The sequence below is a fragment of the Rhopilema esculentum genome, chromosome 6, assembly GCF_057945365.1.
Source record: "Rhopilema esculentum isolate cy_ngs chromosome 6, ASM5794536v1, whole genome shotgun sequence".
Lineage (NCBI taxonomy): Eukaryota > Metazoa > Cnidaria > Scyphozoa > Rhizostomeae > Rhizostomatidae > Rhopilema > Rhopilema esculentum.
In genome coordinates this window covers 3380616-3404456 of record NC_142820.1, presented here as the reverse complement: position 1 = coordinate 3404456, position 23841 = coordinate 3380616, and the positions used below count along the sequence as shown (strand labels likewise).

Genomic DNA, 23841 nt, shown 5'->3' with positions numbered 1-23841 from the left:
CATGTGAATCTTGGTATTAGAGAAACCTTTGAAGAAACTACAGTACTGAGAACAACAAAAATTTTAACAAAACCAAATGCTAACCTCTAGCTTAGTTTCGTAAAAAAATTGAGCATATATTAGTCAGTCCCTCTTTATACACGATTGTCACATAGGCAAGAAGCGTTGTTAGCGTCACCTTTTGATAAATTCTGAAACTAGTCTATGACCTATCCAATTTAACTTATATTTTATCTGCGCGTATAATCTTTGATTACATAGTGTACCCTTACTTAATAATTGGAAGAAGATTAAACTCACCTACCAACCTGTGGACAGTAACCGCATATCAAAAGAAGGCCAGTGGCCTTAATAGACGGGTGCTTTTGCAATAAATGGCTTCGAGGAATATTTGCAAGATTTTACCTGAATTTTTAAAGTGTGGTTAGCTATTACCCACTTCTTGGCGTGAAGGGGTATTTCTAATCAGACTTTTCGTTTTCTCAAAGTTAAAAAACACCTTTTCTCAGGGGTGCCACCCTAAAAAATTAGGAGGGGCTTTGCCGTAGGTGACTTCTAGAGCAACACCCATTATCACGCCTAATAAACTTGCATTTGTGTTAAAAATTCTCTGTTGTGTATGCCGGCTCACTGACTCACACTTAATGATAGGAAATTGCACTTTCACGGAAAATATATTAGATTTCAAAGGGTTTCCAACACAGACTCCAAAATCTCTCTGAATTTAACAAGGAGGTTGAGCCCCCCAGCTTCCAGAGCCCCCAGCTTCCAGAGCCCCCTAGCTTCCAGAGCCCCCCAGCTCCCCCCCCCCCCCCACACGCGCACACACACATACGCACACACACAACGGCAGCCCTGCTTTATCTATGGTATCTTTCACCATCTCCTATCAATCAAATAAAACTGTTCATTTAGAATCAAGCTGCAAAAGTTTCAAGCTGATCACAGAGCGTTCTTTCATGATGTCGAATGTCTGATTTTTAATCAATACCAAATATAGTAAATCTGCAAAACCATTCTAGATAATACTTTATATTGTCTGAGGTATATTTAGTTCTTTTGGCCTGTAACTCCAATCCCGTCCAATTTGTTTTCATTGTTGCTATGGTAGCAGTTATTTAACTTTTATCAATAAGTAAGAAAGAAGAACCCTTTGACGTTGAGATCAGGGACGCTATTCAAAGCTTCATTCATTCTTAGCCTTTCCGTCAGTCTCATCATTATTTTGATAATTAATGAACATCCGGCGAGTGTACTTTTCATCTAATAACCAGCTCATCGATTTAACAGCTAATTTTCTGTTTCATATTCATGAAATAGAAAACAAACAATGTGTTCAGCCCTCACAGGACCACTCTATAAGTATCAACCAATGCTTTAATTGGTCCGAGTATTTTCTGGATTCATGTTTTCTGTTCAATCAAAATTATTCCATACAACTTTGTTGAGAAGAAACTCAGTTCATGCCTCTCTGTTTCTTTTGGTAAACTTTCTTATTGAAAAGCACTTTCAATCTTGACCATTTAACCTGAGGCAACAGCCCTGGAAAAGCGCTTGCATATCTTAAGGGTAGGGGTGCTCAAGAGGGTGGAGGTATAGCCCGGGGAGGTACACCCATTAAGGCCTGACAGGGGGGTCCAGTCTGTTTGAGGGTCTAACCAAATGGCTACCAAATGGCCTATTTTCGATAATAACTGAACTGCTCAGTTTAGCTTGCGATTTGTTATAGATAATGACCAAGATTTATTATTCCCGAAACAACAACAATCAATTATGAAGAAATTTGTCAAAAAAGGACCAGAAGAGCACAAAAAAATGGATGCTAGCAAGGAAATATTTTCAGCTTTTACGCTACCGTTTGAGGGGTTTGTCAAAAAGTACTACAATTTGAGGGTAATTTTCTAAGATTTTATTGTTGGCCCTCATTGACCCTGACCGGACCCCCCTGTCAGGCCATAATGGTAGTACCCCCCCCCCCCAGGAGGTATGAGCGATAAACCTTTAACGAAAATCGCCTGGTTGTAAACCTTTCTTGATATGGCTGCCTTTAACCTGACACACTGAAAATAATGCAAAAAAGGAATTCTGCTTCCATATGGCAGTTTGTAAACAAAATGATTATGTATGAATATATTTCAATATTTGCATTTTGTTCTCACAATTTCTTGAACTAAATAAAATAAGCATAGCTGCAATCGACCGGCTTAAATAATACTAGTACCCAAACCCTCGAACTGGTTTCTTTCCGCTTTACGATTTCCCTGAATTGAACCTTATTTCAATATTCTAGCCATGAACTTGTATCGCTTATTGCAAAGTAGCATTTCAGCCATTTATTGCAGCCACCTTCTTCAAGTCACGGTCTCAGACGAAGGGGGGGGGGGCGGGGGCCCATTGCCCCCTCACTTTTTTGCAAAATATATTTGATTTTAGAAACGAGTGCAACTAAAAGTGGATCAACAATTCATTAAACTTATTCATGCTTAAGCTTCTAAATGTTTTAGCGCATTCCTTTGTTCTATATTCAAAATTTCATTTTTCCTAATTAGATTTATGCCAGTTTTAGAAAAGGTGGTATTTTAATAACCTTAGGCATGTGCTCAAAGTGACTCAAAGTCACCATCAAATATGGAGGCCACAAGATTAAATGACATGTCTCGTGCAAATTTTGAATTCGCTCATTCATGCAACAAAAATTATGTAACTGCACCCAGGAAGATTTTGATTACAAAATTTTTACACCCTTAACTGCTTTCATAACTGCCTGTTAAGTGCCCACAAGTCCAGGCACGGCGCCACTGGGGGGCTTGGGGGGCTGGAGAGCTAGGGGGCTGGGGGCTGAAGGCCACCCTAACTTTTTCAGAGATAACCCAAAAAAACTGAGTGTTCGAAGATCTTCAGACCTAAGTACTTGGATTGTACCCTGCCAATAAATACAACAGTTTCTTTTTATTTGCATTGATGTGCACTCCGAACAAAATCTGTAAATATTGTAGGAATTCATCGTCTTAAACCATCAAATATGTTGATTTTAAATTTTCACCACATTCTTTCAAAACTTGTAAAAGGAAAAAAGTTATTCCTTTCAATAAATCATTTATATTTCACAAAGCTTTTAAGTAAATGTAACGACTAACAGAGGTCCTAACAAAAATGATGTTATAATCCCTCGCCAAGATGATGTCTTATTTCTAGCTGTTACAGACTCAAGCACAGAAAATACCGAGCCGTAAAACATAGTGCAGGCGACATGCCAGACCGACAAGTGTAAAGATTTATTGCACAGACCAACACAGACTTCACTTTAACACAAATTTGAATTTGGATACCCAGGCCACCGTAAGCATCTTGAATAATTGACAATGAAATGAAATAAGAATGAGTTGAAAACCACATTTCAAGAGTGCAATAATTAGACATTTAGTTCCTTCTCTTTTTCTGCTCTCTGGGAATTAAAGTTTCCCCTAGGAAACGTGTACCCTTCTGCAATGACGGCATTGTATGAAAGCACTAGCTTTGCTTTAGACGCCAGTGACATAAAGTTGATATTATATTTTATTGGTCTACAGCTTTCAACGCCCTATACTATTGAAGTACCAAACCTGCAAGCTTTCACAAGCGTTCACAGGGAATCCAGGCCTCAATGGCTGACAAAAGGGGTAACCCATCCTCTAATTGCAGATAGGTTCGAAAATTTGCAAAAACTAGGCAACAAAGTTAGCAAACCCCTAAAGAGCAAAAATTTTCCTGCTTTTCTGAACATTTTTGTCACACCCCTCATGCCCCCTCCCCCATAACGATTGCCTTGAGATTGGGCTTGAGCACAAACTCGACACTAAATCCAAAATCAAAGAAATTTAAGGGAATCAGTTTAAAATACTTGTAAGTTTTATGAATGAAGGTATGAATAGTGCTAAAATTGAAATGCAGATTAATGTATTGAAAGCTGGAAGCAATGGGCTTATATCGTAAGTTTCATTGTGGTGCTATTCTGGAACTTCTAGAATAGTTTTGTTCATGATAGACGACTAGAGTCACTGCTAGATGCATGCTGGCAGCGTACAAATGTAAAACTCTTTCTAAAGTATCATCTTCCTTCCCATTCATTTCCGGAAACAGACCCCATCCATCTTTAAACAATGACAATAAAAACCATCACTTTATAGCTGTTTAAGTTTACAGTTTGTTTGAAATCAGGAAAATACAGCAATTAAAAGTCAGTAAGAAGTTAATATCCCATTAATATTAATTTATCGAATTTCCTTGATTCATGAATTCCAGTACTTGTCGTAATTAGTATTTGCAAGGTGAGTAAACGCCAGTAGAAATGGAAGTGTCATTGGACAATAAAGGACTAAAGTAAATGGCTTTCATTCTTCTTGTGTTAGTTTTCAGTTTGATTGTGTGTCTAAAGATTAGTCAAACAATATACATTCATGGTACTTCCTAAGCTAGTTACATAATTATACTATCGGCATCTCAAAGCGCTGAAATTAATCAGAATTATTGAAGGTTATTAAATTGCAATGAATCGTTTCAAAGCTGACGTTTTAATCACATCAAATAGTTTTTCTATCCGCTACTTTAATTAATAGTTATTCCATCTCCCAGCTTACCCTACTCTTACTTCACTTCTGGCAGCTAAACTCTTTTGCATTTTATAATACTCTTATTTTAGGGGATGTTTTTCTTCTATACTATAACCTAATGTCAGTTTCATCCAGCAATAAGTTTGCAAACATTTTACTTTCATTCGATTAAGGCTGATCAACTTTGCAAATGTTGCATATCATAAATCCTTGAATCACCATCCCCCCCTCCCCTCGAAAAGCCCACCTCGAATAAGCCTCACCCTGGAACTACAAATTATCAATAAGCCCCCCCCCCCCCCCCTCGAATAAGCCCCCACTGCTACCGTAAATCCTCGAATTGGGGCCCCTCGATTTGTTGATTGTTGCCATTGGAGGTTGCTTTTGGTTTTTTGTTGAATTACCACAAAAATTCATACTTTTGGTAATAATTGATTAAATGTTCATAATGAAATTAATGCTAAAAAATAAGAGGTCTTTTAAAAATGTCTTCTTAATGTCTACTATGATTTCATAAGCCTCCCCTTGTATAAGCCCTCTTCGAGTATCCCCCCCCCCCCCTCCCATCAAAAAGTATAAAAAAATAAACAAGTCCTCAGGGGCTAATTCGAGGATTTACGGTATGACGTTGTGTATACGTAGAGAATCACGATATATTGAAAACAGCAAAACAACAACAACAACACCGTTGCACATCCAGTTTCCAAGAAGTTGTGTTGTGACCAGCTCCTTCCAACCCTTCAATTACCAGCTATTCGCATTTACATCGATAAAATCATGACAGTTACCCACAGTTCCTAACTGAGAATCGTCAATTTTGAAGAATCTCTATTAATAATTTTACCGACATAATTGAACCATGTAGACTTCATTAGAATCTCCATATTTTCACCTCTTTTGTTTTAAAAGAATCAGTCTCATTTAAGGGGAGTTTCAGAGTGTATTTTTTATTTCTATTTGAGGTAACTTGGTAGAAAAAGGAGAAGTCCATTGACCCAACGTAAAGAAATTTTTGCTGTGTTTGATAAAGAATACAAGCCTTGCGCTTTTCTATACAAAGAAAAAATTCTCATATCAAATGGATCACCATCTTTCTCATCTTTCTTGAGTATTTTCGAAAAATTTATCGCCCTTCTTTGAAAGGACCAATGTTTGAACGATTTTCTTTACAGTTTGCCTTTTTATTTGCATAAGGATACTTAATCCATCCACCCCAACTGCTTACAAACGTTTGTATAGAGTTTTTTAGCGGGGCTTGTTTCTATTATGGTAGACCACCCTTGTTCATTTGCTAAAGCTAAAAGAAGCTCAACTGCTTTCACAAAAGCTTAAAATAATTTAAAATAGCTTGTAACCATAGTTTGAGATTTAGCGGCATATATCAACGGTTTAAGCAACTTCTTTCTGACCCACTAATATCATGACATATATTTTGTCACATAGAAATCCGATTCTATATATTCCAAGAGATATTCAAAATGCAGGTGAACTGTACCGGATTAACGTTAACCCTTATACGAAAAGAAACCACATGATATCATAAAAAAGAAGATAACTATCGTGTTATAGTAGAATGAAATAGAGCTGCAGTTTATCATGAAATGAAGCAAGATTTGGCCTTTTGCTAAAGTTGCATTCACTTACAGTCTTCGCAGCCTTCCTTCATAAGAATTTAGCATAGCATTTCTAAAGGTACTTGACAGGGCAAAAAAGGTAGCAAGAATATTAGAAATATATCTAAATCCCACTTTTCTTGATTAGCGATCCACAAGGCTAAGTTCTTGGGCCTTGAGTGTTTTTTGCATAAGATGCTTTGTGCCTTTCCTACATTTATTAAGTTTCGAATAGTTTCAAACGAGCTTATGACATTGTCAAGAAAATTGACGATACTTACTCCACTTACTTCCATGCTGGAATAATGGAACAAACAAAACCAATCGATATACCAAACAGCTTAACACTCCAGTTTATACCTTATTACTGCCGTGTTAAAAAATAAGTGACAATATTCGTTGATAGAAGATAAAAAAAACATTTCATGTTTCAGAAGTTAACCAGTTCAATGACAAAATGCCTGTTAACGAGGGTAATGGGAGAATTCGGTTGTTTACTTTGATCACTGACGTTCGCTATCAATCTTTCTCCAGTCAAAAAGTTCTCCTTATTGAGTGAAAACCCGCAAAGAAGAAACTTTGGATTGAAAATATTCAGGCTGACTTTTTCCCGATTAAACAACTTCGATATAAAAGGCAATACGCAAAAGTAAAGGAACAATTTCTTCTTGTTACGGAAAATCACAGTTTCTTTTATATAGGTATTTATTGTACAAGCGTTTCTACTATCCAAAATAAACCTGGTAAATAAGTAAACCTAGAAAAATAGAAAGCTTGTAAATTCTTGTACGGTCTGGTTCCTGTTTCATAACATTCCTGTTAACTTTTCTACAGGCGGCTCATTTGTCCTCTCTGATTATCTCTTAAACAAATTTTTGATAAGCATGGTATTTTACTGTGACGTCATAGCTATGAGATGTCTCCACAAAGCGTAACTGTAAAGTAATCTAATTCGTAGTTAAATTGGATGCACATTTCTATCAGCCTGAATCGCAAAATAAACTTCATATTTCTCAAACGTCCTTTTTAGTGAGACTTCGGGTATTGAAGCATGTTTAGAAGGCAATGTGTCTGGAAAGAACAGTTGAGTGAATTTTTTCTATTGCGTAACTCTGAAGGAAAATTGTTTAGCAATTAAACATCTTAATGCAAATTTGACAGTTTATCATATGCAAGAGCTACATGACTTCCTTTTTGTAAAAAAGGAATCTTTAAAAAAGTTTTGTATTTTCATCTCAATCAGAGTAAACGTTATTGATTCTTTGGTGGGCTCCTGTTTCACAATCAGCAAGGCACAAACAATTTTGAAAGAATCAAATAATAAAAATTTCAGTAATGAAAACTTTACCCAGGACGTGTTTGTCGCCTTAGTCTGTGCGATATGAAGGAATGAGTATACTCAGAAGGTAAAGAATGAATACTACCTCAAGCTTTTACACCTTGTCAACTCAATAAAATTCAAGTACTGAGAAACTTGTATGTATCAGGAAGGGGGGATCGGAAGGGGCAAAAAAACATAGTGAAATAGAAAAGTTACAATTAATACGGTTTCAAAAGAGAAAAGGACCAAATATGCTATCATACCCATTTGAGGGCCTATTTATAGTTAAAAATTCATTATGAACAGTTTATTATAAATAATTTGTATTTCCACCTTGCAGAAGGTAACAATCAGTAAGAACTTGTATGAAAATTTTAACCCGCCAATTGCAAGATGGCATCATATAGTTTTGGATGCGACATTAAAAGGAAACCTGTTTTCCATACACGTTCGATACCTTAAAGCTAAGTGATGGTTAAAATTTGACAATGTACGATAAAGACAAACAAAGAAAAGGTGATAGAAAGAGAACGGTTATCGAATTTTTACTTGTTATAGATACCATTTTATTGTTTCCATGCAATACATACATTAAAGTGATAGTTAATTTGTACTACATCAGCCGACGAAGTTAAATTTAATTCTTGAAATAGCGTGCTTCCAATCCAGTCTTGAGTATAGCCATAAGTCAGGGCATTTTAAACTCCTCCAAATATTCAATTCAAAATTAACATGTTTGATTAGATTTCACTGCATTTTTTCTTTACTACCAATTCAGTAAGTCTAAAATTGTTCAAGGTTTATTGTATGAAGATCAAAAGATTAATTCCTTAAAAACGTGGAATAGAAATGCCAAATATGGGAAGTATATAAATTCTTATTTGCCCAAAGGGAGATGCTAGCTTACAATGTGCTAGTTTGGCTTTGCTGAAACAGCGTTATAAGTAATTGCAACGTAGTTGTCTTGTCTTCCAACCTTTCTATAATGGTGGACTGGACAGAGCGATCAAGATAACTTTTTTGCTATTCGTTGCACAGGAAAAGGAAATGTACCATAGCAAATCATAAGAACATTTTAAATCGAATAAGAATATGTTAAAGAATATGTTAATGTTTTGAAATTTCCATCCAGCAGAGATTAATATTCACAACATAGAAACGAAAAAAATTAAATTGGTGCCTGTTAATAGATGTGACTAAATTTGAAATCAATTTAGCTAATTAAACAATTGGCCTTGTTTAATCAAAGAAAAACTTTGCGATTTCAAATGTGTGGATGTTACAATGAATTAAATATCAAGAAATTTTTTAAAACTTGTCAAATCTGGTTGCAAAGAAAGATCATGACTTTATAGTTATCTGTTCTAGTGTCCTTCTTGTCACTTTTACTCGGAACGGTTTAGGTGTGAGCGTAGCACCAAATTTGCCCTCCATGTCGACCTCTTCATTTTCACATTTATCAAATCTGAAATTGTTGATAAGATAAGATAAGAACAGAAACAGCTCCCGCTTTGCAAGTGTCTCTCCAAGGCAAACTCTTTTACCGACCGAGAAGGGAAGGTAGCTGGAATTCGGAATGAAGAAATGTCCTTCCGGATGGATAAATCTTTCTGGTTTGAATTGCTCCGGTTCATCCCATTGATTTGGGTCATGGTGCATGGCGTAAAGGTTCATCATCAGGATGATTCCCTTTGGCAGTTTGTAACCGCACAACTCCGTGTCACAAGTTGCTTTGTGTGGAACCGAGAGTGGCGAGATTGAGCCCATTCTCAGAACTTCTGCCATCAATGCCTCGATGTATGGCAGATTCTTCCTATCACTAAACTTCAGCTTTTCTACTTGGAAATGCTGCAAAGCTTCGTATGCTTTCTCTTGGGTTTCGGGCCATACCGAAAGGTACAAAATGGCCCATTTTAGAGCTGTTGATGTTGTTTCGGTACCAGTGAGGAAAAGATCAGCCATCAAAGCAAGACTGTCTTCACGCGTATGGTTCATCTTGTTTTGTTCTTGCCTCTGCGTTTCAATTAGGGCGTCCGTAAAGTCTCGTATTGCACCAGGAACAAATGATTCTTCGTGTTCCTTTAGTTTCCTCTCTAAAATTTCATCGCGGACCTTGACAAAATCGCGCAGCAACTTCAGCGGCCTGTAAGGTAAGTACCGTAATATCGGAAAGCCGTCAACTATATTGGCTGCTTTGATGCCTTCGATGAACCAGGAATTCGCCAATGAAATTCGATGAAACTCTGGGTCTTCCTCGGAGTAACGGGATCCGAAAAGAAGTGCACAGAGAACATTAAGTGAAGACAACTCCATGTATTTGCAAATATCCATCAGGTTGCTGAAAACGATGTGCCTGTTGATGCGGTCGACCAAGGCCTTGCATTCATCATGAATTGCACTCTCAGTGAAGAATTTTTCTTCACCTAATGTTTTTAAAGCTTGATGTCCAAGACGCCTTTGGAAGGCCCATTCTTTATTATCATCTCTGAGAACGACGCCCTTGAAATTTTTCGTGTAGACACTGCCAGTGTATCTTTGAGGTCTTCCTGACAGTGCTGTAGCTCCCTGCACGAATGCCTCTCTTACTATCTTTTGATCGCTTAATATTACAACAGGCTTTGCTCTGCCAAACCAGAATGTGAAGATACCACCGTACTCTTTAGATAATTCAGTAATGTCTAAGTGCGGGCTCTTTTTCAACTGTAGCAAATTCCCCAGAAGAGGGTATCGTGGCGGAGATGGTGGAAGTCTTGAGAACTTTTCATGATTTGATGACCGCTTCAATGCAAATCCGATAAATGCTGCAATAAGAGCCAAGAAAACTGCTGCGAATATGAGATAGTCGATCATTTTGCTCTGCTTGCTTTGCGATCGTTCATTAGATTGTCGTGTCACGCGTGCACCTCAAGCAGCTGACCCAATATTATCTGCAAGGCAAACATAGATTTAAAACTAAAGAACAACTAAAGTGACGTAATTTGTGCGTGAATGGATCTAGTATAGAAGGGCTAAATTCAGAATCAAATATTTGATGTCTGCATAAATGAGATCGATGAGCACGTTTTCAGAATTGTTATGTAACAGTTTCTCTAATTAACAGTGTCATAAAACTGTCAATCAGAATTGAGAAAAAGTTCGAGGTGTTTGTTGTAATTTTGTTGAGAGTATTTTTAGCAAAAATGGGTTCGGTCCTGCAAATAGATTCATTTCACACTTCCTTAGCATTCTTATGATCATACCAACCATGGATTAGTTGTATGTAATGTTATAAACCTCATTTGTTTTCATTTCACGAGTTTCGAAATAGTTAGGTTTGTCTTTTTATCTGCATTTCAAGTGTACCATATTATGTCTCACGTTTTATTTTGGAAAAAGAAGATCGCTGTATTTGTTTGCTGCATTTCTTGCAGAGCCACTTTTTGAATACAACCTTTAATCTGATTATTTCTAAAGTTGAAAACCGAAAACACTAAAATGGCAAAATACTGTTTAAAGTCCACGAAACAAGTAACAATTTGGAGAAAGATATAATTGGAGATGTGGCACATCAATTTGGAAAAAAAGGCGTGGTCTGATTTTCGAAACTTTTGCTTTGTTGTTCAGATGTTTATTGCACAATGTTGAGAAATACGATAAAAATTGCAACTTAATGCGTAAAGCCGCTAGTTATATTTCGATTAAGTCGACTATATAACTGAACGGCTAATAGAACATCTAGAAGGATATCTTTCTGACAAAGCTTCTAGGTAAATCAAAAATCTTATGTAATTAAGCTCTGTTTATCATCAATGATGATCAATTTTATTTCGCTTGGCCTGTTTGCTAAGCATGGCGGTACTTATTGCTCGCAAAAAGACAGGCGGCATATCTTTGAGCAAAGGAAAGATCCCTGGTCCTTGATTGATGTGGGAAAGGTATTTAGAAATGGAGCAAATTGGCATTTTGGCATCTGAATAAAAACCTGTAAATCTAATGCATTATTAAGTTGCATGGGTTGATAGAATATATCAATCTATAACAACTTATTTTATGATAACATAACTGTTTATATTTATTTCTTTTGCAATTTAGTTGCATGTATTGCCGACATAGCTACTGACAAGCATTTGAAAAGTTGCTGGAAGAAAAACCAAAACGATTGACAACCAAAAATTCGTAGTTTGATTGTAAACCTGTTTGCGCAACATTAAAAAGTAAAAAAGGGTTGACACAAAGAGATGGATTTCTTGGGTGTGTTTTCAATCATTATGCAAATTGAGGAAAGACTTGCAATTTTCAATCTGAGTATTTTATCTTCTCAATAATAACCAGCTGCTTTTAGCTGGGGATAACCTATACTTCAATCATGGTTTCAGTAATGAGTGTTTGTTTAACTGCAGGATGCTGCCACATTTTATTGACAAATATTTATTGATGATTAGAGCTGAAACCAGTAGCAAAAAAGTAACTATTTCAAAATGTTGCTTATTACTTCATGTTCTACTTTCCTTAAAATTTAAAACATAAAACATGAGAAGTCTCAGTAAATCTTAATAGAAGTTCGTTGCAAAAATTGACTTCCATTGACTACAGCTTGTCCATAGCAGTACCAAAAATGAAATTGTGGGGCTCTACAATTTTGTGAAATTTGGGCGTGGAACTTTCCCAATTGACGATTACGGAAAGATTGTCTCTTCGAGGTAACTTAAACTACGTTGGATTGTCTTTTACTAGTGAATTTGTTTCGAAAACCATTTCATTGAGCTTATCTCATATCAATTTCAAAGTTTTAGCTAAATAATATGCTATATTCGCAGATCAGCAATTCATAAATTACATTTTCACAGATTTTAGTTACAACTCTACAATGTGAACCCTAACAAATCCTATTGCAGGGCCTAGCCAGTAAGTTAGAATTGCTGTGAGTTACTCTTGCACTCACATATACGAGATAAATTTACGGTGTACTTTGTGGGCTAGGATGATAAAGAAATATGCAATGAAACCTGAAAATAATTTCAGAAGAGTGAATAGAATGGACTTATCCAGTCCTCAAGGATTTGGTAACCACATTTCAGACGGATGGTGTATCAGAAATGAAAAATCAACATTTGCGCTCGTGAACCACGGGAATACCTAGTTGTCATAGTGATCTACGAGAAGAGAGCAGCAGTAGAGAATGATTTTGCCCCAACTCCAGTTTCTTCAAAGGCCAGTGAATTTAGACCTGTTTTAGAGAGTGCTTTGTCTCTTTTCTCATTGCTAGACTGCGGGAATTGTAAAGCCACCAAAGATTCCATAAAATGAAAAGGAGAGAATTGGAAGATAAGGGCCTAATCGCAATTGAATTCATCACAACAAAGAGATGAAATGCAATGCAACCACAAACCCCTCGATGAACGATGAACGATAAATGAGTGTTTTCCACAAAATTTCGTACTCACACCGGCATACCATCAATTAGGGTATGGGCAGACCAAGGCCCCTGGGGTTCACCCATGAGAGTTGCTCATTTAAATATTGAATATAATGAAAAACGAGTGCGATTCCAAACACTTTGACGTGGTTGCCAAAAAGTATTTCATTGGAATCAGTTGCCTGTCGTTAAAATATTTAGCGCGATCGAATCATTTAATGAAATGTCCCGCGAGAAACCAAAAATTGTCGACGTAGTGAGCAGTTTCTGCCTAAACGCTTGTGCTGCTGTTAAAACTAAAATTTTCTAACGGAAATTACTTGGAGAGAAAGAAATTTATGATCGATAGGATTTTCTGAAAACAGTAAATCGATCTAATTAATCCTTTGGATTCGACTTACAATTAAAAAATCGTTACTTCACCTTAGCTAGTATTTCCTATTCGCAGTTTTACTATGCTTTATTTTGAAGTAAGCATCGACAATAATATTATCACGGTTCCTGTTGAGATGGGATATGCATAAAGAAAGGCATCGTTTGCATTGAAATGCTGAACTGGATTTCTGTCGAAATGTCATGCATAGTTGTTCTCCGTGAACAGCCATATCTTCGGACGAATTACGAAAATAATATAACTTAACACATATCATTGGTTCAAAAAACTATATGTTTGTTTGAAAGCCCGTAGCTACTAATCACTTGAGCCACGACTGGTTGCAATGTCCATTTGGAAGCACCTTATTACTTAAAAAACCTATATAAAACAAATGTCAACTTATGGTTGATTATAAGAAAAGTTCTTTGTTTAAATATATCCTCTTGTAAGCCAACATATGCGAAGAGCAAATATCTAAGCAAACTTGGCCAGTTGATTGCCCAACGCTGATCAATGCGGAATTTGACTTATTCTAATTCACACCATTAAATCATTCCTAACTGTTTTCAATGACCAGAAATGTTCTCGAGATTATTTACTGAAAAATAATCATTGAGTAGAAAAACACTTACCTTGATATCCAAAAGAGAAATGATTGCTCTTCTATTCCAGGATGTAGGATGGTTCAGAGGTGAGGTTTGTGTTACGACAACTTTTATATCGTGATAGAAGAATCGCCCGAATGCTCCCTTAAGAGCTCTCCAAATCTGCTGAGAATGAAATATAGCTGACTTCATAAACAGGATATGAGCAGCGATATTGAAAGAGTATTGAACGACGAAAAACCAACAAAACGCTGCAATCCTTGTAGCTCTTGTCCTGTTGCTTCCTTAAACTCAAGGGCAATCTTACCTTCAAATGTCTGTTCAATGAGCTCTGTGAGTCGTTCGATTTGCCTTTTGCTCGCAGCCTGTAGTTCTTGACTAACGAGAGCGCGTAGCCTGATTAATTTCAGAATGTCTTTTTCATATATTCCTGGTATGTTCCTTGATCTGGAGTCTCAGCTTTAAATGCAGCAACAAATGAACTGATTTGAAGCCAGTGTTCCACTGAAAACGATCAGCTCCCCGTGAAGAGCTATATATTTAAAGGAACCACAAAATGTCACCAGTTTGAAATGACTGTAAATCACAACTGTAAGTGCGCCAACCTCATCTGCTTAGTGTAACAGTCATTCACTCTGGATCCAAGGTTCAAACTTCTGGAGATGCTCTCTGCAGCGTCCGCCGCGATGTCTGCTCTCGTTTGTCTGCTGTCGAACAAATACACGCACCATATTTCTTTGCGCTTCTTTTGCGGTTTTTGTTAACAAAGCGAATTGTGGCGAAATCCTGACGCGTAATTGGCTCAAGTCAGCTCTGTGTTTTGATAAAATCGTGATAAATCGAAATAAATTAAGCATTTGAAAAGGATAAGATACTTAACCATTCCCAGCGTCTATAAAAGGTCAAAATGTCATATGGTATAGAGCAAAAGTTTCAATTACCAAATAGCCGGAGTTATGATGCTAAATGAAAAAAGAATTGTTTAACTAATAGTTTTTCAAGGTGCTCGCGCAGACTAGCATTTTCATGGGCGATGCACTCGAAACGCAAATTGTCACTGCAGTCTCTTTTGACCAAAAGAATCTTTTGAGGGTCATCAGGACACAATTGTCATCAAATCAAGATGGTTGCCAAAAACTGATTAAAACCTTTCAGAAGGCATTTTTTTAAGGTCACTTGACTCGGACAGGAGTCCTGGTTTTGGCCTATTCTCAGTTGACGTCATAGATATGTATCTCGCTAGCTATTGATTTTTTCAAAAACGGATCGCAGATTTGAAATGTTCATGTTGTGATTAGTCTATACTGCAAACTTCATGGCGTTTGGACTGTTCGGTTGCGAGTTTCTGCGTTTTCAAAATTTAGACATTTCTAAAGATTTGACCAATATTTGCCGTTGGAGTGGACATGAGTACAGTGTGATATATTGCAAGAGAAGCAAATGACTTGAAAGGGGATATCGCTCCTTGGTGTCCTTCTCCTGCCAAAACCATTTTCAGTTGAGTTTTTGCGAACGCATCGTGAAATCATATAGACAGGGAATTTTGTAGAAAAAACTAGCAAACTGCCTAACCTCAAATTTTATTTCACATTCTTACTAAATCGACCATGGAGATTCCAAATCCAAGATGGGCCAAAAAAAATTATCACTGGAAGTTACTGTTTTTGATGACGTCATCAAAAAAATGATCAAAAATCTTTAAAAATCGGCCAAGGACTCGAACTCAACTTTTTTTGCATTTTTCCACTAAATTAACTATGCAGATTTCAAATCTGAGATGAAATGAAAAATATCTAGAACGTAAGTCAAATTTTGTGATGACGTCATCAACTTGGAGAAAATTCACTTTGAACCTTTTTAATTGTTTTCTCGCAACTATCATTGTCAAATATGTTCCATATTCGAATTGCACACATTCAGTGCTTTTAAAGATGTATTGAATTTCTATTATACTTACTTTTAAACGTTCTTTCATGACGCCATCATCATTTTATGACGTCATCGCCTTTTAAGGATAATAGAATAACGCGTGAAAGGATGCCTAAAAATCTTTAGCTAGTTAAAAAAGTCATTCAAAATTAAAATTTCGTTGTACAGAAATTGATATGGATCCATTTATCCTTCATCACTGTCTCCTTTGCTGGAACTCCAGAAGAAAATGTAGTTCCACTCATCATCGTCTGCTTTAAGCTGATCACCTCACCATAATTTTTCCCATGGCCTAGTCCTCATTGGTTACGGAATTTTCTTCGATTTCATCACTAGAGCGCTGCAGATCTTGCAGTTTTTTAGCGGAGGGTGTGCGGGGCCCTGCACAAGATGAACATAATTTGTGTGAAAAGAATTTTGGAATTATTATGCTGACTCCAGTATTTTCTGCAGATATTCACAGCTTTTTTAACGTTGAAGATCGGATATTTTTGTCATCAAGCCGTTAAGAAACGTTTTTCTCTGTATATCCTCTTCGTGCCATTTCTTATTTATTTATCAAATGTATGTTCAAAATTAGAATATGTAAAGAAATTTTTTTCCTATAAACCACACTAATACCAGCTGTAGGCCAGATCATTCTTTCCATCGTATGTCTAACCAAAGCTTAAAGGCAATTTCTCTTACAATCTTCTTTTGATAATGTAACCAATAGTAAATGCTTGTGTCAACCAGTATGGATCTGGTTGTAGAGCTTCTGATTATCTGTTTTTCATTGCCTTGCGAATTCTTACTCTTATCTGCACAAGTGTTTCATCACATTTCCCTTTGTATGATTATTTTTGCACAAATTTTATCGCTTTCGTGAGAATGTCTTTGCAGATTTCCTGTCTCATCGTAACTCTCTCGAGCAATTTTCCCTTTCCAGAACACTCCTAAAGCTTTTTAAAATGTTAGCTTCCCTTACAACAACATTACTGGTGTTGTTTCGCAGCCAATAACTGCGTGAACAGCCGGTAGATTTTTGGAACTATCTAAACCCAGGTAAGATATGACGTTCCAAAATTAACCTACTTCTCGTTGTCAATCTTTAAGGAATATTTCCTTGAAGGCTTTTCACACAATAAGCAGAAAACTACATTAGTGTCCTTTCGACAACTAATAAATTTTATCGATGAGGAAAGAATGGAATATCAAGTGGATGTCAGCCTCTTCATAACTGCAATTAAGCAAGTATGTCGTGGAATCTTTGATTATCTTTAAGGTTTGTTCTTTATTGGTAAACACGAGTGCTTTCAAAATTAACTGCTTTAATTCTTAGCCCTGGTAAAGCCTTTGGATTATCTTGATCTTTGTAATGCAGGTCTGCCAAGCATCACTAACAGCAAAAAAAACCTTGAAATAGAATATAAGATAGGTTTAGTGCGGGTATAACACTTTATCTCTGTGATAACCCATTGCAAAAACTCGGTTCCTACTTGATAACTTGTCAAGAACATTTTGTATGATCTGGTCTGGTTCTTGTTGTATCAAACTTACTTTCTAAAGCTAGTTCAAGGCTCTACCAGGGCTAAGAAGGAAAGCAGTTAACTTTGAAAGCACTCATGTTTACCAATAAATAACAAACCTTAAAGATAATCAAAGATTCCACGACATACTTGCTTAATTGCAGCTATGAAGAGGCTGACATCTACTTGATATTCCATTCTTTCCTCATCGATAAAATTTATTAGTTGTCGAAAGGACACTAATGAAGTTTTCTGCTTATTGTGTGAAAAGCCTTCAAGGAAATATTCCTTAAAGATTGACAACGAGAAGTAGGTTAATTTTGGAACGTCATATCTTACCTGGGTTTAGATAGTTCCAAAAATCTACCGGCTGTTCACGCAGTTATTGGCTGCGAAACAACACCAGTAATGTTGTTGTAAGGGAAGCTAACATTTTAAAAAGCTTTAGGAGTGTTCTGGAAAGGGAAAATTGCTTGAGAGAGTTACGAGGAGACAGGAAATCTGCAAAAACATTCTCACGAAAGCGATAAAATTTGTGCAAAAATAATCATACAAAGGGAAATGTGATGAAACACTTGTGCAGATAAGAGTAAGAATTCGCAAGGCAATGAAAAACAGATAATCAGAAGCTCTACAACCAGATCCATACTGGTTGACACAAGCATTTACTATTGGTTACATTATCAAAAGAAGATTGTAAGAGAAATTGCCTTTAAGCTTTGGTTAGACATACGATGGAAAGAATGATCTGGCCTACAGGTGATATTAGTGTGGTTTATAGGAAAAAATTTCTTTACATATTCTAATTTTGAACATACATTTGATAAATAAATAAGAAATGGCACGAAGAGGATATACAGAGAAAAACGTTTCTTAACGGCTTGATGACAAAAAAATCCGATCTTCAACGTTAAAAAAGCTGTGAATATCTGCAGAAAATACTGGAGTCAGCATAATAATTCCAAAATTCTTTTCACACAAATTATGTTCATCTTGTGCAGGGCCCCGCACACCCTCCGCTAAAAAACTGCAAGATCTGCAGCGCTCTAGTGATGAAATCGAAGAAAATTCCGTTACCAATTAGGACTAGGCCATGGGAAAAATTATGGTGAGGTGATCAACTTAAAGCAGACGATGATGAGTGGAACTACATTTTCTTCTGGAGTTCCAGCAAAGGAGACAGTGATGAAGGATGAATGGATCCATATCACTTTCTATACAACGAAATTTTAATTTTGAATGGCTTTTTTAACTAGCTAAAGATTTTTAGGCATCGTTTCACGCGTTATTCAATTACCCTTAAAAGGCGATGACGTCATAAAACGATGATGGCGTCATGAAAGAACGTTTAAAAGTAAGTATAATAGAAATTCAATACATCTTTGAAAGCACTGAATGTGTGCAATTCGAATATGGAACATATTTGACAATGATAGTGGCGAGAAAACAATTAAAAAGGTACAAAGTGAATTTTCTCCAAGTTGATGACGTCATCACAAAATTTGACTTCCGTTCAAGATTTTTTCATTTCATCTCAGATTTGAAATCTGCATAGTTAATTTAGTGCAAAAATACAAAAAAAGTTGAGTTCGAGTCCTTTGCCGATTTTTAAAGATTTTTGATCATTTTTTTGATGACGTCATCAAAAACAGTAACTTCCGGTGATAATTTTTTTTGGCCCATCTTGGATTTGGAATCTCCATGGTCGATTTAGTAAGAATGTGAAATAAAATTTGAGGTTAGGCAGTTTGCTAGTTTTTTCTACAAAATTCCCTGTCTAATAGTTCTTTGAAAGAAGGTATTCAATGTTTGAGAGAAAAATGTAGTGCTCGAATGGAAATGTACCTATATACTCCCATTCTCCAGCGGTAGCTAATTATCAAATCTGTAATTTTAACGCATTGTCTTTAGTTCGTGTTAGAAGTAAGTTTTCCTTACGAAAAGTCGAAAGGGAACATGCTCAGTTACAAATTGCTATTCAAACCCTTATTCATTCCAAGTAAAAATTGAGACATATGTGCATTAAACTTTATAGTGGGCCTGAACAAACCCGAATTTCAGCCATTTAACAATCACCATAGACTCATGTTGATTCGCCTCCATTAAAAGTTTATTTCTTGTGCAGTGGTAAACAGAACTTGAAAGCCTCTCTTTTGCAACTGACCCCTTTGACCCAGGCGGAGCGGCGTGGGGCGATCAAAAGGCATTGAAAACAAGTTTTCAGGTATTTCATCCGGCCTTCCCGTTATGAATGACGCATTTTGTCAAAAAACGAAAGGTATTGTCGCAAGGGATATATGATCAATAAAAAGATTTTGCAAAAAGGATGGAGGTATCTCTGAGTTATTGAAAATACTCGTTTCAAAAAGAGCAAATATTATTTCAAGTAGGATGGAGTTGGCAATGTTTATATAATGCTATTGAATGCATTAAAACGGCATTCACAGGTCTTCATATTCTTGAAAACAGAATTACATGTGTCTTTTGGAGTGATGCCTTCTAAAGGGTATGTGAGACATTTTGAAGTGGTTGCTGTCTGCAAAGAACAGTTATCCCGTGTCAAATGAGCAATCGAAAAGTCAAAAAATATTATCTTCTAACTTACTAACTGCAAAAAAGGTTCTTTAATGGGTAGTTATATTTCTTCTTTTATCTAACAAGCCAAAATTTGGCATAATTTCTTTGCTCAATAGCTAATTTCGAATTTTATTTTCACTTTCTCGAGACTGGTTGAATTTTGCCTGGCAAATTACCCATAAGAATCAATGCTCATGTGATAACTTCTTTAAACCAGTTCCCAATGGGACCTTTCTCGAAAGTGTGGGTCGTGGTTCCCAAATATTTAAAGCTCGTCCCTTGCTAGCTTAGTACAGGCCCCTTTTCGTCGAATGAAAACCCACCCCTAGAATTTATATACAATTTCACTTCCATGCTGGTATTCATGATTTGAAGAAGAGTATTTTGAGATACCAAGGAAGACAGTTTGTCACACCATATTTCCGAAGATCTAGATGTGAGCAACTCTCCTTGACTGACTCTTTACAAACAGAATGCTCATAAAAGTAAGGGTTCATTGACATTGTGCAGGAGGAGGGCAGGTGATAGCGAACCTCTTCGAGCGGTCTTTCATTTTTGCCAAAAGGCGGCAAATTGTAATTAGGACAACTGAAGTAAGATAAAACAAAATAAACGAAAAGCTATATGACAGTGCAACAGAACCTTACTCATGCAGGCAATTATTGGCGAATAGAGGCTACAAATCATTTTTTATTTTGAATATTGAAACGTCAGTAATTCTGACTTACCCATTTTATTCGTTCTTTCACCTTTGAAATGCATAAAAAACTATATTTTGCAAGGGTTGTAATGTTAATACAAAGATGTTACAGTTAGATGAATAATCAGAAGAATATTTTTTGTAGTAAAATAACAGTAATTTTTATTTAAGATTGATATTACTTCCATTACGCACGTGACAAAATTCCTTCTATTCTGTGCATCACGAAAGAGATTCAACATGTTTTTTTCAACTGACCCACTACGAGAAATGCTTTATATCACTATAATGACGATATTTTAAGATTAATTTTTAAGAAGCGTAGAATTTTTAAGTTTAGAACGAAGTGCAAATAAAGCGACAAGTCCAGCCTATCATTAACTTTTCTTTCCATAACTTCGTCATTGTCGAAAAAGCTGATCATCATCATCGTCACTAAATGATCCGAATCAGTGGTGGCGCCAGGGGAGGGCTAGGGGGGGGGGTATAGCCCCTCCATCGGAAGCATCTAGCCCCCCTATCGGAGGAAATTTTGGGTTATTGTCGGAGTAAATTTGACAAAGTAACGTACAAAAATTCATATTTTGGTCATTTTAGCCCCCTTATCAGAAGCTCAAACCCCTCTGTCGGAAGATTTCTGGCACCACCTCTGATCCGAATACAGAATTTGATAATTTCAGTTAAACGAATTAACTTATCCAAAATGGATTGCTTCAAAATAAACAAGAAAGAGCAAAAATATCTAGGAGGTGCCTGGTTCGAGGGGCAATTCACTCTTGCAATAGCGTACGAGATTTTCCCTAAAACAAAAGGATTTCTGGGGATTTTCAGATAAAACAATAGGATTTTAACAAAAGGTGTACGAGATTTTCTTGGAGTGATTTGCTCCTCGGCCTGGTTCACCAGTTCAGGTGAAAAAGCGATAGATACCCCTTTTTTATCTTGATGTTAGTTGGATTCAGGGACTCGGCCCCCTCTCCCACCTAAGTTGAATATTGAACAGTTAAGTATAAGCCTTTCAGTTCTTAATTTTGTTAGAGAAATCTTCTTCAGATTCCAAGATTTTCATTCAATGCCAAAACATTTTAATCTTAGTTGGTGCTATGTAGACAATCACTGCAAAAAGTCTTGGAGCAGTAACGTCAGTTTTCAAAGGCAAATTCAGCCACCCCCACTAAGAGCAATGTTGATTTACTATAGAAAAAAGGAAAGGATTGTAGAGTACGCATTTTCTAGTGCCTTGTATGATATTTTTCTATACTTTCAACATTGTTTTGGGGGAAAAGGGGGGCGGAAGTAGTTGTATTCGGGAAAACAAATGAAAAATAGAAAAGCACAGCGCAAAGTGTTGGATGTTCCAAGTAATTTTGGCAGTGATTGTAGAACAGGTGAATGCTTTGTACTGTGTATGATTGGAGAACAGTGCTAGCAATGTCTTGCCTGTCTTTTGTTCCTGTGCCTGTCAATATCTCAATGAAACAATCTTAAATCAAAAGATGCTTTATTGAAAAGATTATTGCGAGATTCTTCGATGGAACTTTTCAGCAATATTTCTCTGACTGCCAACATGATTCAGAATATAAGCAATCTCGCCGAATTCTTACCGCCTAACTGTTTTGTTAGGCACCTCTTTATTCTGATTATCTCATAGTCAAAAATGTAGTATTGCAACTCAATATGTCTAGGAAAACCAACCGTTCATTGGTGTTAACGATAGTAAAGAAGCCAATAATGTCGAGCTTGTTATACTCGTTTAATTATCGTGTGGTAACTTCAAAGCCGCCATTTCCTTGCTTAAGTCTGTATGCACCAGCCACACAAATCTTTTCCGAGACTGTGTGCTTATTCATGTTCTACATAGCACCTAATAACTTTTGGTGCTGCTCTGTATAAATTGGCACTTGAAAGTTGATGTAATTTCTTCAAGCACACATGATGTTGTTATACAAGGATGAGTGAGCTCGTTTTATAACTGGATTATATTCTCTGATCTTGTTTAGCTATCTGCAAAGTGGTTTGCCCCTCGATAACAGTGATATGTTTTCCCTTATTCAAAAACCGTATGTTCTCTCAAAGGAAAACTTCTGCAATGTGCCCCAATCTTTTCTTAAAGATTTCTGCAGCTAGATGTCTCTCCATCAAGGGTTGCTGCCTCACAAGGCACAATACTGAAGACAATCATGTTTAATTGCTACTGTTTAGCTTGATTTCCAACTTAATGTAAAAAAATATGATGGAAACCTAGCTAAATGCAAGATAAAGAATTTTTAGCTTCTAATCTATTTTTGGGAGCGGTACCAAATGGAAATTTGAAAGCCTTTCAGTTTAATAAGAAAATTAAATATTAAAACCTAATCAACAAAAGTATACAGTCATGTTTGTGAGCTTTGCGTAAAATTATTCTGTCGCATTATTTCAAGCTTGGCCCAGCATTGCTCCTTACGGAGTCTTAATCTTGTCAAAGTAAACCGTACTCAGAGCATAAAACATCGATATGTTATTTAAAAGAATCTTTTATCCTATTTATTCCATGGTTATGGATCATTGTGATCCGATGAAGTTATTTTTCAATTTTGAGAGGCCCCAAGTTGGAGTTAAAGAATCAGTTGCATAATCAATATTTTGTTACATAAATTCAATATTTTGTTACATAAAATTCAAACTGTCTATATTTCATTGACTTTGTCATTGTCACATTTAGACCTTTTGGCTCCAAGACAGTCCTGCAGATGTCACATACTCTGTATATCATCCAGAAGTGGACAGATTTTATCAGATCAGCACTCTCGTTTTTCTAATCTCAAAGGTGTCTCATTCGCAAAGAAACATAATTTACAACCTGTTTCACGTTGTACTCTGCCCTCGTCTTCCAGTGTTCTGTCTGCAACTGAAAACGTCATTACTCTCTCTATTCCGAATCTTGGCCGTAGCTTCAAGAATCAAGCTATCTATCTTTCTTCAATGCAATTTTAACAGAAATCTACTATGATTGCCATCATGTCTCCTACATGAAAATCGATATCATCCAATCATTTGCCACCAAGCTCTGTCTCCCAATGTGCCTGAAATTAAACACCCATTAGCAATTATAAACACCAGATATGACGTTTGGAGCTAAAAGTAGAAACTCATTTTTTCTATCAATTTCTAAGCAGAGATAAACAGTAATTCTGATACAAATGCAAGTATTTCTACTTATCGGATATTTCAACATGAATGAAAATAGCA

General features: G+C 36.4%; 2 protein-coding genes across 8 annotated transcripts in view; one reads left to right on the top strand and one right to left on the bottom strand.

Annotated features, from left to right (window-relative positions):
* Positions 1–23841, top strand: part of LOC135686453 (UPF0462 protein C4orf33 homolog) — an 85823-nt gene that overhangs the window by 42173 nt on the left and 19809 nt on the right. The gene's annotated exons all lie outside the window — the stretch shown is intronic.
* LOC135686448 (steroid 17-alpha-hydroxylase/17,20 lyase) lies at positions 7488–14631 on the bottom strand. Of its 2 annotated transcripts, XM_065202680.2 has the most exons (3): positions 14207–14631; positions 13927–14064; positions 7488–10450 (listed from the first exon to the last, which is right to left on the bottom strand). In XM_065202680.2, the coding sequence occupies exon 3, from the start codon at positions 10371–10373 to the stop codon at positions 8865–8867; it is 1509 nt and encodes a 502-aa protein (XP_065058752.1). In that variant the 5' UTR covers positions 10374–10450; positions 13927–14064; positions 14207–14631; the 3' UTR covers positions 7488–8864. The 2 variants fall into 2 exon arrangements, with proteins under 2 accessions (XP_065058752.1, XP_065058751.1); XM_065202679.2 differs by having other exon boundaries at positions 13927–14631.